Source organism: Haliotis rufescens, unplaced genomic scaffold (genome assembly GCF_023055435.1).
Source record: "Haliotis rufescens isolate VD_foot unplaced genomic scaffold, xgHalRufe1.0.p SCAF_20, whole genome shotgun sequence".
NCBI classification, from domain to species: Eukaryota; Metazoa; Mollusca; class Gastropoda; order Lepetellida; family Haliotidae; genus Haliotis; species Haliotis rufescens.
In genome coordinates this window covers 19266828-19284780 of record NW_025963891.1, presented here as the reverse complement: position 1 = coordinate 19284780, position 17953 = coordinate 19266828, and the positions used below count along the sequence as shown (strand labels likewise).

The following is a 17953-nucleotide window of genomic DNA, read 5'->3' as shown; positions in this document are numbered from 1 at the left end:
ACCGCCACCCTCCCTACCTCTTCACCACCAACCTCCCTCCCCACCTCATCACCACCACCCACCCTCCCCACCTCATCACCGCCACCCTCCCTACCTCTTCACCACCAACCTCCCTCCCCCCCTCATCACCACCACTCTTCACCTCATCACCACCACCCTCCCCACCTCATCACCACAACTCCCCCACCTCATCACCAAAACCACCACTACGCTCCCCACCTCATCACCAACGCTCTCTTCACCTCATCACCATCACGCACCCTCCCCACCTCACCATTGCCGCCTTCCCCACCTCATCACCACCAAGCTCTCCACCTCATCACCACCGCTCTTTTCACCTCATCACCACCACCCTCCCTCCCTACCTCATCACCACCACCCTCCCTCCCCACCTCATCATCGCCCTCTTCCCCACCTCATCACCACTATCCTCCCCACCTCATCATCACCACTCTCTTCACCTCATTACCACCATCCTCCCTCCCCACCTCATCACCACCACCCCCCTACCCACCTCATCACCACCACCACGCTCTCACCTCATCACCACCACTCTCCCTCTCCACCTCAACACCACCACTCTCCCTCCCCACCTCATCACCACCATCCTCCCCATCCTATCACTACCATCCTCCCCACCTCATCACCACCGCCTTCCCCACCTCATCACCACCACTCTCTTTACCTCATCACCACCATCCTCCCCACCACCACCACCCTCCCCACCTCATCACCACCACCCTCCCTCCCCACCTCATCACCACCACCACCCTTCACCTCATCACCACCACCACAATCCCCACCTCATCATCACCACCACCACCCTCCACCTCATCACCACCACCAGCACCCTCCCTCCCCACCTCATCACCACCCTCCCCACCTCATCACTCATCACTACCACCCTCCCCACCTCATCACCACCACCACTACCCTCCCCACCTCAACACTACCACCCTCCCCACCTCATCACCAACATCCTCCCCACCTCATCACCACCACTCTCCCACCTCATCACCAACACCCTCCCCACCTCAACACCACCACCCTCCCCACCTCAACACCACCACCCTCCCCACCTCATCACCACCACCCCCCTACCCACCTCATCACCACCACCACGCTCTCACCTCATCACCACCACTCTCCCTCTCCACCTCAACACCACCACTCTCCCTCCCCACCTCATCACCACCATCCTCCCCATCCTATCACTACCATCCTCCCCACCTCATCACCACCGCCTTCCCCACCTCATCACCACCACTCTCTTTACCTCATCACCACCATCCTCCCCACCACCACCACCCTCCCCACCTCATCACCACCACCCTCCCTCCCCACCTCATCACCACCACCACCCTTCACCTCATCACCACCACCACAATCCCCACCTCATCATCACCACCACCACCCTCCACCTCATCACCACCACCAGCACCCTCCCTCCCCACCTCATCACCACCACCACTACCCTCCCCACCTCAACACTACCACCCTCCCCACCTCATCACCAACATCCTCCCCACCTCATCACCACCACTCTCCCACCTCATAACCAACACCCTCCCCACCTCAACACCACCACCCTCCCCACCTCAACACCACCACCCTCCCCACCTCATCACCAACACCCTCCCCACCTCAACACCACCACCCTCCCACCTCATCACCAACACCCTCCCACCTCATCACCATCACCCTCCCACCTCATCACCACCACCCTCCCACCTCATCACCAACACCCTCCCCACCTCATCACCACCACCCTCCCACCTCATCACCAACATCCTCCCCACCTCATCACCACCACCCTCCCATCTCATCACCAACACCCTCCCCACCTCAACACCACCACCCTCCCCACCTCAACACCACCACCCTCCCCACCTCATCACCAACACCCTCCCCACCTCAACACCACCACCCTCCCCACCTCATCACCACCACCCTCCCACCTCATCACCACCACCCTCCCATCTCATCACCAACACCCTCCCCACCTCAACACCACTCTCCCTCCCCACCTCATCACCAACACCCTCCCCACCTCATCACCACCACCCTCCCATCTCATCACCAACACCCTCCCCACCTCAACACCACTCTCCCTCCCCACCTCATCACCACCACCCTCCCCATCCTATCACGACCACCCTCCCCACCTCAACACCTTATCCTCCTCACCTCAACACCACCACCCTCCCCACCCCAACATTACCTCTCCCTGTTGATAGGTTAGAGAAAGTATCAGCAACTAATGGTACGTTCCAAAAGAGTTACAGAATGGACTAACCCAATGATCTGATATCCTACAACAACCTGCTCTCATTTCTAGTGTCACAATGATTGACACCATTGATCAATTGCACTAACAATGTCGATCACACCAAGATGACCTTACGTAAATGTCAGTCGGTGATACGTGGGTGATAACATGTGAACGAATTGCATTTCACAAGTGAACCAGTTTCATTATTCAACTATGTTACTTGGTGCAAAGAAAATCAGTTAATTAATTTCCCCTTGGAGCACACACATCATTTTTAATACGAAGTGACTCGCTGACATAGTAAAATCAATTTCAACCATTGTGAGGCTAGTATTGTATTGGAATATGTTGACTTACATTATGATTCTCATAAACACAGGTTCTTTTTTATGTTCTTTGTGAAGGAGTTAATCAATACATGAATACCAAGTTCTTATCAATAAAGTTATAATTTTTTACTTTGCAAATTTAGCTTCTTCTTTTCTTAACAAAAATCATCACGATTATACACACAAGAAAACAACAACTTCAGATTTTGACAATTTAATTTCTTTCTTAAACTGTCAAAATATGTTAAGAGTTTTCTCATTTCCCCTTTAACAGTCTTCATGGATACAACCTTTTAGCTTTCTGGGTTTCTTTGTTCTGGAATTAATTTTCAAACATTTTTCGTATTTGAAAGTTGGTTTTAAAGTATTATTTTTTATATAATTTTTTCAAAATGTTTCTTGTTGAGGTGTTTACATACTTGCGTCAACAAACAACAATTTTACATAATTTACAGCATCAAAAGTTGACAGAAAATTAAATTCATTTTAGTGAAATATTTAAAAGAATAAATAACTCATTTTTCTCAGTCCAGGTGAGCCGAAGTAATCGTTTTCAAAATAATCTCATAATTATTAGTACCATGCAATTACAATGAAAACGTTATCATCTAATTCCAAACAGAAATGTTTTAATTCCATCTCGATTTCAAAATATGAACATTACAAACTAACAATCACCAAAACAAACATTCTAAAGGTATTAATACATTATTGTTTGTTTGTTTGTTGTTTAACACCGCACTCAGCAATTTTCCAGCTAAATGACAGCGGTTTGTAAATAATCAAGTATAGACCAGACAATCCAGTGATTGATATCATGAGCATCGATCTACGCATCTGGGATGCAAGGACATGCATCAACCAGTTCAGTGAGCCTGACACCCAATCCCATTAGTCGCTTCTTTCGGTAAGCATCATGGGTTGCTGAAGAACCTATTCTAACCCGGATCTTCAAGGGTCCTAATACATTATTACCACATATGATAAACCTTCAAACGTTTATCAATACCATGACACAGATACCCATTCAATCATCTACATCCTTAACCAATTAACCCCCTTCCCCAAGATTCATTTCACACCTTGTTAACATACAAGTAAATATGTCCTGATCAATTTCTGAACAACCACAATCACCTCTTGAGCGAGCATAACAATGTCTTTTGTCAACACCATAAATTAATCAATATCTCCAAGGCAAGAAAGTATTTGACCAACAGGCTATTTCCCCTACCGATCAGCCTAGTGCTCTACTTTCAATGTCCTATTCACAACCTCGGCAAGTAGCACTCTTGTGAGGAGTTAGCCGAACCCTCACCCCTGGCCGGCTGTTTTTGCCTCTGCACTAGTGAATTAAGGAGACAGTGACCCCTTTTCTAGGTTGTCTACCTCTGTTTAGTTGCTTGCTCGGGTCAGCTGAGGTCGCCAGAGGACAGCAACCTTATCCACAGGTCATAACCAACTCACAGGTCAGAATGTCAGTCAATATATCCAGCCGACTTTTATACATCAGACCCAAAAAAAATAGCAAGTTGAGTGCCAGTTTTTAAACTGTCACGGGCTTTATCCATTTAGATTTGAAATGAGTGTACTCCTTCCTTAAAGCTTTAGTATATGTCACAGTGACATCAAATGTGGGAGAGATTATTCAAACCAGAGGTTGGGTGAATCTGGTGCAGAGCTTTCTACTACTTAACCCCCTAACCGAGATAAAATGGACTCACCCGCCCGTTTCATGTTTATTTATATCAGTTTTCTGGGTTGGTTGGAGTATGTGGGACAACGTGCTCTAGACAGTGAGGACAACGACTGACGTATGTGGAGGCACAGTAGTCCTGCCTGCAGTTCAACCTATTACAGTCTGGACAACCTATTTATTGGCAGAGTCAATTAGAGCAGACTCTGTCAATCTTAACTTTTTATTTTCTGTTTGTGGTGGGGAACACTAAACTGTGGAAAGAGAAATCTGAGAGCCTGGTTTGGGAAGGTTTTACTTCAGATTATTTTCATCTACATTTTAATACTACTTTTTTTTTAAATTGAAATTCTATGCATCATTTAATACACTTATGATAATTCTGTGGTGAGAAAAGTTAAAGTTTTATCTCATTCCAAACTTGTGAAAATATTCTTTGGGAAAATGAGACTTGATAAGATCTTGTCAAATATTGAAGTAACAGCATAACTATTCACTATTGAAAGAATTTTTTTACCTTAAAAATATCACACTTCTGAGAATCGAGATTCCAGTTAATTAACAAATTTGTCCACTTGAAAAAGAAACTTTTAAAAAATATTAGTGAAAGAGTGAGTGAGTATGGTTTTACAATATTCCACCAATATCACGGAGGGGGACACCTGAAATTGGCTTCACACATTGTACCCATGTCGGGAATCGACACGGGTCTTCGGCGTGAAAAGTGAACACTTTAACCACTTTAACCACTAGGCTACCCAACCAAAATATGTCTGGTGGCAGGGCTTACATGTCCCAAATTTGAAATATATTTGAAACCTTTTTGCCACAATACCTAATCCAAAACATAACATTGGTACTGCTTCACAATAATTAGATCTATATCTAAATCTGTAACATAAACATGTAATACTAGGGCTGCAACGAATACACTATGAGGCGAATACAATTTGTATCACGAATATAGGGTAACGAATGCGAATATCAATTCACGAATACAATAACAAGTCAGCAGTTGATGTATTATTTGTTATATTCAATGAAACAAAAGCAACACAACTTATTTGACATGGTTTGTTAATTATTAACATATTATACATTTATATACTGCACTTATCCAGGTGCTAGTATCTGCTCAAATGCGACAGTGACCAGTGACCACAATACTGTCAAATTAAATGTTATAAGAGTGTTGTCTTTGAAGAAATCTATGCATATAATATGTTCTTATGGATATTTTTAGATACAGGGTATGTAAATGAACATGACTGCATATTCATAAATATTCATTTCTATTGGTCACGAATAACGAATTCAATTCATGAATGGATACGGTTCGATTCACCGAATACGCGAGTGAATCGTAACAGTCCTAGGTAATACCACAAAAACTCATCAGAAACTTACATCTAAAAGAATTCAACAAACTGGCACTTGTATTGGTTATTAAATGAATAGTCCACCATTTTCAAACGGTTTATTATTTGTTTTATTCTTAATATATACATGTATTGGGGCCTTGAAGCACTATTTGAATCAAGGGATAGGAGGGGTAAAATGGGGTTTAACGTCCGGTTCAAGATTTTTGTAATCGTATATCGATTGTGTGTGCGTGCTTGTACAAGTCCAGACTAATCACGATTTTATAGTGCTAGCACACTGAGATACCATGCCGCAAGCCCACGGAGGCGGTGAATCTAGGGATAGAACAAGGACCCTTTGACTTTCATGCTTAATTTCCAACACTGTAACTCCTGCAGCTACAGTAGATTCATATTTAAAAGCCACGAACATACAAATATGTACCTGGTGTAAAGCATCAAACAACCCTGAGTGAGTGAGTGAGTATGGTTTTACACCGCTTTTAGCAATATTTCAGCAATATCATGGCGGGGGACACCAGAAATGGGCTTCACACATTGTCAGGAATCGAACCTGGGTCTTCGCGTGACGATTGAACGCTTTAACCACTAGGCTACCTGGCCGTCCCCAAACAACCTTGACCACGATACATCATCATCCTCGACGGTCATCCTCAGTATGTCATTTTGATAACTAAATGACAACGATCTTACTAGAAACCACTATCATAATACTGTCAGTATACTGTAAGTGATGAAGAAATACATATTTTCTAATCTGTAATTTATATGTTTATAAATAAACCATAAATGTAAAATATGGCGATTCACTGATTTATTGCTTTTTAGGGCCATCCAAGAAATGTTTCATCAAGGCATTACCAACCGGCAATAACCTTGTAGATAATGGTCGGACTACAAATAATCACAGGGAGACACAAAGTCACTTCATGCATATGTAATACTGTAACTACTACCATATTTGCCACAATAAGCACCCTCGTCATTTAGAAAATCACTTTGGTTGCCTTAGAACAATTCTCACACGGATCTTCAAAGGAGGATGTCGAAGATTGAGTGGGAAAAAGTCAGTTAAAAAGTCTGATGAAACCGAACATTATTGGAGTAGATGAATAACTACTTTGATTCATCAAATGTTATATTTGGGATAACACTTTCTTAGTAAAGTACAGATTCTCGTACTTTTTAGGGTTGAGTCCCATACTGGGATTCGAACCCACACTGCCAGAGTGTGGCACCTAATCGCCAGCACACAAAAAAGTACGAGAATCTGTACTTTACTCAGAAGGTGTTATCCTAAATATAACATTTGTTACATTTGACCACTTTCTAAATGGCAGTGTGTGTTCATAGCTTTCGGCAATGGCAGCCGTGCCAATTTACACTTGTCAGAGGGGTACACAAACTATGTGATTTAGACTACCAGTTGTCAGACTTTTATTTTTGTGGAAGCCTCGGTGGCTGAGTGGGTTAGATCGCTGACTTTGCTGGTGATAAGGTGCCTCACTCTGGCAGTGTGGGTTCGAATACCGGACGGACTCAACCCAAAAAAGTACGAGAATCTGTATTTCACTCAGAAAGTGTTATCCCAAATATATCATTTTTTACATTTGACCACTTTCTAAATGACAGTGTGTGTTTATACTTATACTTTATACTTATACTTCATAAATGCTGTAATCAATATTGTTGTTTGTGATTTACTCATTCCATAACTCAGAAATAGAAATCACATTAACATATGTCTTATCTTTTCCCCATGCACCAGCAGTTATTCAACTCTGTCCCACATTATAACAGGGTTAGAAACTAACAGTTTTTGTCCACTAGTCCTTATAATGATAACATAAAGCAAAACCCTTAAAAAGGGCAAATTTCTACTAGTCCTTATGATACCTTTACCATTGGGCAGTTTGGCAAGGACTATAGGACTAGTGCCAATTTCTAACGCTGTATAACTTAGTTGATTTGTTAGTGCAGGGCTCACTTAAGGAATTTTCTGACATTGGCCCTTTATTTGAAAATTTCAAATATTCCAGAGGTACACACCCCACTTACATGATGTTAAAATGCCCCATTGTCTTAGAAAATGAGGGTTTTCAAATTTTGGGGCAAAATGCACAAGACCACCCCCTAGACATATCCCTGTTAGTGCAAAGATCAAAAGAAATGATTTTGCAAACATTATGTATAAAAAAAGGAAAAAGCTTTGATATATCACAAAGTGGACGGCTGTACTTTCGGACAAAATGTGAATTTTACATAGGAGCAGATTGTCATGTAAACTTTTGGTAGTACTCAGTTCTTGGCACTTATAAAGACTACCTGTTAATTGGTTAATCTTGTACCATATTCGCCATCCTGCTTCAATAAGCACCCAACAACCAAGTGAAGAGAGGTTGGTTGGTTGGTTGGTTGGTTGGTTTGTTGTTTAACGCCGCACTCAGCAATATTCCAGCTATATGACGGCCAGTGGTGAAGAGAGGTATGCGACATATGTTGTGATAAGCAGCCGATTAACAGTGACAGCAACAGGTAGCAGATAACAAGAACCATACAGATCATTGGTAGTCTGTCATACAGACCCTGAAACAAATATATCTAATACAGCCCATGCAAGTCTATAATGTTTGACAAGTCTAGATTACTGCAGTATCTGAAAATGAAGATTCTCTCAGACTGGGCTCCTTTTTATTACATTTTTATCAAGATAATTCAACAATTGGTTTTTTTCTGGAAGATATGTTCATTTCTGGGACTCGATGTTAGTCTAAGATCATTGGCTGAAGCCAGACGTACAATAAGAATAACAAATAGCACACAGGTAATGAAGCCAGATTTACGGTAAGGATAAGGACTAACACGATTAAAAGTAAGTTGTGACAAGCTGATTGGATCCTAATTAAAAGGTATAATGCTTGATTAGATCTTCATAGGCAGATGGGATGTGATGACAAAATAATTCAACAGCATGCATGCATGTATACAGCTATCCTCAAAATCCTGTGAATTAAGTGAGTATTCTAGGTCAGGAACATGATGAATTAATCCTGATTGAATTAATAACTGTGTGGGTGCAGGAAAATGGATATAATACCACACAAATTCCAGTAAGAATAAAGAAAGACTCCTACCTTTGCATCATGAGTGAGATCCAACACTTCAATGTGATTCTGAACTCCTTGCACTGAAAAGCAGGGAAAACGTTTATGTCCACATTTCCGCCTGAGCATTGACAAGCAAACTGCCTGAATGCATCATTCTTAGGGAATCATAAATCAAATGACATTGTGGCAACTGATATTTTGTGATGGTGTAATAAAGATGAAGCAATACCTGATACACTGCTGTTTAACACGACAGAGAACACACACACACACACACAACAAATCATTCATATATACACACACACACACCAATCATTCATACATACACACACACACACCAATCACACACAAAATCACACACCAATCACGTCTCACACACACTCAATCACAGTCGCACGCACACGCACACGCACACACACACACACACACACACACACATACACACACACACACCAATCATTCATACATACACACACACACACCAATCACACCCACACAAAATCACACACCAATCACGTCTCACACACACTCAATCAGTCGCACACAAACTCAATCACAGTCTCTCTCTCTCACTCACACACACACACACACACACACACACACACACACACACACCAATCACGTCTCACACACACTCAATCACACAGTCGCACACACACACTCAATCACACAGTCACAGTCACACACACACAATCACACGCACACACTCAATCACACAAACAGTCACAGTCACATGCACAATCACACACAGTCACAAAATCACACCCAACTATTTATAACCTGTCAGTCATCAGTCCTACTGTAAAGTTTAAGGCACTGGGGATAATTAACACATTAAAAGACGAAACAGAACAAAGATGTTTTCTTCCATGGGTCTCCTTTGAGACAGGGAATTTGCCACACAATATGTACGTGTTGAAAATATACAGTAAACTCACGCGTATAACAAACTCAAAGGGACTAAAAATTTTAGTTTGTAATAACCGTAGTTTGTTATGAGCATATATACAACAAATGTCCAGGACTAAAAAATAAGTTTGTTATATCGGTCATTTCCTTATAAGCGTTTTCGTTATAAACGCTGTTTACTGTATACATGTATTATCATTTGTGCAAGGACACCACGCTGGTGATGATGAAAAGAGTTATACCCCTTGACAATGTTCATTTGACAAAATGTCTGGGGGTTTTCTAAGCCTTTTTAAGTAATATAAGATAGCTACATAATAAATCGCAAAGAACAACGAAGAACAAAGCATGGTTCATTTCATGATTAAAACATTGTTCTATCATGATGTCACTTCTGGAGATTTGAACATGCGCTCACGACTTAATGACGTCTAATATTGGACAACATTATTTTTGACGGGAGTGTCTAGTGAGTTGTTTCCCACAGATGTAGCTGGGCAACGCAGAAAAACACAGTGGCCGAACGATTGTATCCAAAAGCAGGAGAGATATGACAATCGTTATTTGGAGAAAAGGTACAAGTAAGTAAAGGGAGGATTGTGAGAATATGCAGGAAATACCCATCTGTGCATAGAATGAACTTGTCCGACATTGCCAAGGTCAGATTCTATTGAGAGATTCATTATTTTTATTAAAATACAGGTAAATATTTTTAGAGCTTGAACATTTTAGTTACATCCTTCCAGAGGCTGTACATAATGTTGATATCTCAAATAAGAAATAAATGACTCGTGGACGTTGTTTTTTGTACAATAAAACACTGCATGATTTATTCTCCCTGCAGTGTTTTATTGTACGTTAAAACACATACCATATCTTATGTGCCATTTTAGAAGCTGTAGTATCAATGGCGAGAGATATAGAGATTACTACATGAGTGTCTGTTAGATACCATTGATCTTACAACGAGTTGTTTCAAAACGTATGCTTTGTAACAACGAGTTGTAAGACAATGGTATCTGACAGGCACGAGTGCAGGAATCTGTTTCTTACACACCCTAAAATCTCACCGTTTTAGCATCGAATCGATGCATTTTGTCTATTCTCATGATTGCAGCAGCGCATTAATACATAACACCACTGTCATAACTGACATCCTATGTACTACTCACTACTCATAGATAATGTGACCCTACACAAAAAGGTTTCCTCCATAGCTGCGGATTATCAAGACAATATCGATAATGCAACTAGACAAAAACAAAGAACACGCTGGATGCCGAGTTAAAAGTTTACACCTCAAAGAAATTACCAAATATGTACAACAATGTTTACTTCCGTATGACATCACTACCGGTGACCGACTTTTACAAAATGGCGTGTTCACTGACAACAATACGCGGGATTTCAAGAGGAGGATTTTCGTTGATTGAAAGATCGTATAAATGTGTCACGCAAGTAATCAGAATAATTCTGACAGTCTTCATACTGTTATTTGTTTACCATGTTTTCCAATGTAACAAAGAGAATTAGTCAGAAATGCAGATAACTACCGTCGTCGTTGTGCGTGATTTAGCGTCAGTCATGGCGTCACACAGGACAGACAATTTTATGGTTTCTGTTGAATTTACCACATCATTGTAATGTATATATTTGAAATTACACACTTAGTGCAACGATACTCTTCCCATGAATATTCTCAAACGTGTGATCGAGCCAATATATGCAACAATTAGACAAAAGTACCTCTAAAAATGCTACACAGTGTAAAATCTGAATTTTTTGTTTACATTTCAGCAAGTACAGTTTTCCGAGCACAGTGTTCGTTTTAACCTCTAATTTATTTCGCATGATTTCATCTAGATAATTTGCATTGGTGACAAAGACCATGTGTCATTTGTTTCTAAAATGTATGAGGAATTCAGGGATGCATTTATAGAAGCTGAGTTTGAAATATACCTGATTGAATAGGCGTCTCATAACTGGCATTTTGTAAACACAATCCAATATGGTGGAACGTACACTTTCGTGTATGCTTATTTTCCAAAACATTCTAAACGAGTCTAGGCTTATCACCGACGTTTCAGAATTATCATTAGTTATTTGATAACCGTGATCACTAATATGCTATTTTTCCTACTTCAATTATTCGAGTAAATATCTGATATTTAGACTGCTAAACACACAGTTAATAACACCCTTAATTATGATTTGGCGAGATTTATGATGTACCTAATCTAAAGAAGTCACTTTCAGTAATTTTGCTTTGCCTTAAGTGACAGTAAATGATAAACAGAAGAGAGAATTCAAAACTGTGAAGTGTACTAGTTTGCGTGATGTATTATGAATTTTATTCAACTTCGAAGTGAGGGTTGAAGAGAAGGGACATATGTGTCGCTGTGGCATCCAGGTGGTTTACACTCTAAAAACCAATAACGTTGACATAACAACAGATAATGTAACTGATAATAATAACAAACAAACTCGTAGACGAGATAAGTTGTTTATTATTATTATTAATTACACGGTCCTGTTATTCAATACAGACGTAGGTGAACATTCAACTGAAGCACGAGCAACTTATGAATGACTTACACTCAGGAAAGTAGTCCGTCATCATTTGACCTCAGGTCATTACCATGGAGTAGCCAATCACAGGCCTGGAATTCAATCTCACACCTATGTTTGATACCAGTTATCTCAAATGGGTTTCTCACCCACAGGTGTGTAAGAAACTTTCTTCTTATAGTGGCATATTGTTCACAAATAAATATCACATGGTATTCATCTTCAATATATTTATAGTTTTTGAACAAATAGAAATAGCAAAACCATTCATTATGGGGAGTGTAACAGTTCCACATTTAAACAGAAAATATATATCTTAATGTAATGTAATGTGGAATGTCATTTGTTAAATAATGAGTGGACATAGTGATTTCATTGTGAAGATAATTCCATTGAAGAATGCCAGTTTTGATACAGGTTATCAGACAGTCTTTACTGATATTCATTTAGAAATAATGTTATATCACCCCAAACCTAAGCTGAACAAAATGTTTTTAATTGATATAGCCCATGTCCCTCTTCCCAACTCATCAAGTGATTTTAGTGAGTGAGTGAGTGAGTATGGTTTTACGCCGCTTTTAGCAATATTCAAGCAATATCACGGCGGGGAACACCAGAAATGGGCTTCACACATTGTACCCATGTCGGGAATCGAACCCGGGTCTTCGGTGTGACGAGCGAACGCTTTAACCACTAGGCTACCCGACCGCCCCTCAAGTGATTTTAGAATAAAGAAGGCGTGACATGGTAATCTGTGAGAGTCAAGATGAGGTATGTTGCTGCTCTTGTCTTTTCTTTGTTTGTTTGCTTGTTGTTTAACGCCACACTCAGTAATATTCCAGCTGTACGACAGCGGTCTGTAAATAATCCAGTCTGGACAAGACAATCCAGTGATTGATATCACGAGCATCGTTCAGCGCAATTGGGATACGATGACATGCATCAACCAAGCCAGCGAACCTGCCCACCCAATCCCATTAGATGCCTCTTACAACAAGCACAGTCGCCTTTTACCGCAAGAATGGGTTGCTGAAGACCTATTCTACCCCTGATCTTCACGGGTCTACGGCTTGACAGATGAAGATACTGTTTACAGAAGGATATTTGGACAATTGCAATTAATTTGTTGTATGATGTTTCCCAAACTTCACATCTGTAACACAAGATCGGAACGACAACTCTGTAAAATATCTTAAAGGCATCTTGAAATGATAGGTACCAATTTTCCTTTTGATATAAGCTGATGAATCTGATTTGTTTGCTTGAGCTGTTAGACTACTGAAAGTCTTAGTACTCTTACTCCACTACAACTTGGGGGTGAAAACTGTTCCTAAATATTTATAACAATTCACAATTTCAATTTTTCTTTTCTAAATAATATTTTTTGTAGCTTTTCAATATTCCACCTCGTCGAAACACAATAAGTTTAGTTTTGTGTAAATTGACTTCCATTCCAGCGGATACACAGATATTTTCGAGATCATTTATTTTCTTTTGCAACCATAAAGCACTGTCTACTACAGACAATACATCGTCTGCATATAGTAATGCAAATATATGTGGAATCTCACTACTGATAAATATGGCTTGACCACCATTTTTATCCAACATCACTGTGAGTTCATTTAAAAACATAATAAAAAGTTTTGGGCTCAAAATACATCCCTGACGGGTGCCGACATTACAGGTGAAATAATAAGAAAGACCATCCTTCATTTGAACACATCGATGCTATTATTCATGGAAAGTTCCCATTTATTCCCACTTGACTAAAAAGAATGGAATGGTTTACTATGTTGAAAGCCTTTGAAAAGTCAATAAAGATGCAGTAAAATATACCCTTTGTCTTTGAAATGTATTTGTGCACAGTTGCTTGAAGAGTAAGTATTTGGTATATGGTGAATATCCTGGTACAAAACCTGCTTGTGTTTCACTAAAGATACTGTTATTGTCACACCAGGAGTCAACATCTTACATCAAGTGTCAATGAGAGATTACCCCTGTAATTGTCTGGGTCATCCTTATTACCTCCCTTGAATATAGGATACATTATGTTCTTTCCCCACTCCTCAGGAAAAACTGCAGCGTGAAGGATTCTTTTAAAATAGGTGCAATTCAATGTCCTGTTGATTTCATAAACTCATTTGCAATACTGTTAGGCCCAGGAGATTTATTATTTTTTAAATTGTGCAAACTCATAAGATTGTTTGTTTGTTTGTTGGTTAACACCGCACTCAGCAATATTCCAGCTACATGAAGGCGGTGTTTAAATAATCAAGTCTGGATCAGACAATCCAGTGATTGACATCATGAGCATCAATCCAGGCAATTGGGATATGATGACATGCATCAACCAAGTCAGTGAATCTGACCAGCCGATCCCGTTAGTCTCCTCTTACGACAAGCATCGTCGCCTTGTACAGCAAGCATGGGTTGCTCAAGATCCGATAGGTATCACGATACTTGCATGTGCTCTCATCTGTGGTGCCTAAACCATCTTTTTCAAAGACAGGATGGCCAAATACCTGGCACGCTGACGATTTACAGTTGGTAGTGTCAAGTATGGCACAACAAATGAAATAATTTATGTTTTCATTATAAACATGCACTACTGGTTAGTGTTTAGTGGAACAGTTATTAAAGCAAACATTTAAGATCAGAATTGATATTTTTTACTTAGTGTGCGACTGTGATGGATACTTGTATCGAGAAGTAAAAAATCGTGATTCACCGATGTATCAGTGTATCGTCCCACCGCTAATTCTACCCCAGATCTTCATGGGTCACAAACTCATAATGACTTCCTCATCAGTGAAAGGCATGTTCAGATCATCACATATGTCTGTGTGAGACAAAGCTGGATCCTCAATATGTGTATCTTATCAGAGAGTTATAATCACAATCAGTGTGTTTCTCATACAATGTCTTAGGTTATGTTTTTTGCTTACGTGAATAGAACAGAACAATGGGAAATGAGAAGATTCTCCATGATGAATCCCAGAATCAGTAAAGTCAGTCAACAGCCCACACTGGCAATAATGTAATCCACTACACATTGTGAGTAACACAAGCAAACTGACCAGGGCCCACTTGCACAAAACAATCTTAGTGCTAAGATGATTGTAGCTCGCATACTTAACATTGACTTTCGATAATCTTAGTACTAAGATGGTTTTGTGCAAGTGGGCCCTGGTCAGTTTGCTTGTGTTACTGACCATAGGTTTCTGGCGTGTCCAAGGGACGCAACTCTGCACAAGGAATGCCCCTGGGCAGCCATGAGTCCTGACCTTACTCTCAAACACTATGTCTGGAACATGATCGGGAGGGCCAAGGGCCATTTGCTACGTTAGACAAACTGGGCCAGGCACTGCAAGAGGAGTGGCAAGATTCCCTCAAACTTTCAATGGGAGACTGATTCGGACCAAGCCATGCCCAATAAACATAGGTTTGACCAACATTCATATTTATACTACACACACCTGTCATCACTTTTGGTTGTTTGCACCCTTAAAATACACTGTCAACAAGATCTGTTGATTGTCATGTTTCACCGAGTCCTTCCCCCTTCTTATCCATCCTTTACCGTCACACAATACCTCCTTGTATTTCTGTAATCAACTGTTGTCTTCAAATAACCCCTACTTTTTGGGGAGAGTATACCTGTACATGATGAAACAAACCTTCAACAACCCATATCGTGATACGATCTAAATAGGCAGCTATATTGAGCAAATTCATAACTATGAATATTCATGATATGAGAAAAGTTCTTTGAGATTTATTTCTTACGATATTTTCAGTAATTCAAGGTCAAAACTGTGATTAATTTAAAGTCAATCACCCATCATATGGTATTATTACATCTCTATTAAGCATCTTGCAATTCCATTGGTTAATTTGTACCATGTGACAAAACAACACATTTGAATGTTGACCTCAAAATCATGTGACTGACACTGACCTCGAATAGTGATTCGTTACATGATCAGTATTGACATGTCGTGTGATGAATATTGAATCGTCTGCTAGAAAACATGATGGCGTCTGGTACTGACATTTCACGATTCGCAGCTAAGTTACCGTAATGAAACAGAGGTTGGCTTAGAGGATTCCTAAACTTTAAAGTGATTTTCGGTATAAGTGAATGATTGCCAGGTCAATATGCAAAAAGGACCCAGGACCTGACCCCTGATGTGGTCTGACTGGACCAAGGCTGCACGTCAAAAGTAATTATTTGTAAATAAAAATCGGTTATTAAGTGATCCAAACACTATCAAACAGTCTGAGCAACAGTGGTGAGTGTACAAACACACAACCTGTATTTACTCTTGGATCATTTGTTTACACTGCAATGTTCACAATTGAGGGGAATCCTGCATCCTTGACGTGGTCTCCAATGGTGCTTGAATCTAGGGACCATCAGGGTTAAGACAAGGACACCTTGACTTTCCTCCTTCATTTTGATTACTGTACTGTAAATATCTCTCACAATGATACTCCCAGAGAGCAATAGAAACTAACAGTTTTACCCCACTAGTCCTTATAATGATAACATATAGCAAAACCCTTAAAAAGGGCAAAATTCAATTAGTCAATTAAGGACACCTTAACTTTTGGGCAGTTCGGTAAGGACTAGAGGACAAGCGCCAATTTCTAACACTTCAAGATAATGACATCTTAATATTTGTACATGGCGTAAGGAAGCATATATTGTACTTTCATAGTTATCATGTCATCAGTAACCATGGTAACACCAAAACAATTTTCAAACAGATAAACATGATAAAATTTGCTTTGTAACCCAACGGAATATGAAATACTTTCAGGGAGTGAGTAAAGCTGTTTCACAGATAGATTCTCGACTAGGCAAACACAAAGTAACATAATGACACACAATCAGCAAGATCTCACATTGTATTCAAAACCAGCAAACACCATTGATGTGCTGTCCACAAGATCTGTAGGAGTGCCAACAGCTAACAGTGGTGAAGAGTGAAAATGTTCATACCATCATAATTACCTGAAGAGTGGCTCGACCTCCGGCCAGAATCTTTCTTCTTCTTGATGGCCTCTTCCTCGGGGATGTCACTGAATACAGTGTCTGTCAGGGGAGTCTGTGCGATCACGGCAATGTCACTCGTGCGGGACACCTTCTTGCGGTGTCCAGGCGTGAAGAAAAATATTTTCTCAGCTGAAGGGTTTGGCCAGGACAAGATACCCTTCTTGTCTACACAGCACAGAGACTGGAATAGAAACATTCAATTAGGAATACAGGAGATTGTTACAAGAATTTATTAATGAATCAGGATTTACCAAGTATTCCTAACTAATTGCCCTTGCCTGGCAAAATGGGGAAAACAAAGAAAAAGAATCGATACTTTGTTTAAATTGGGATTTTTTTCTAAGTTCTTATTTTCCTGAATTCAGAAGTATTTTAACAATGAATATTAACATTGCATTCCAAGCAATTATGTTACACTAAGCATTAATGCCTCTCCCTCTTTATTGGTCCTGTTATCTGTGAAATACAAGTCACCTGTACAAGCCATGATATAAGTTAAGGGGGGGACTTTGTTTTCTGTCATCTGCTTCTTTTCAATAAATGTGTAAAATGAACAAAGTTGATAAATCCCTCGCTACAACGCGACCTTCAGGGTCAAATAATTGATGAGCTTTATAGATGATCAGCG

At 40.3% G+C, this 17953-nt stretch overlaps 1 protein-coding gene across 1 annotated transcript in view; it reads right to left on the bottom strand.

Moving 5' to 3' along the window:
* Positions 1-17953, bottom strand: part of LOC124137387 (transmembrane protein 94-like) — an 86301-nt gene that overhangs the window by 51338 nt on the left and 17010 nt on the right. The window contains exons 10-11 of the mRNA XM_048400922.1: positions 17284-17506; positions 8814-8866 (exon numbers count right to left, since the gene is read on the bottom strand). Coding sequence (XP_048256879.1) covers positions 8814-8866; positions 17284-17506 — 276 coding nt within the window. The remainder of the gene's footprint in view (positions 1-8813; positions 8867-17283; positions 17507-17953) is intronic.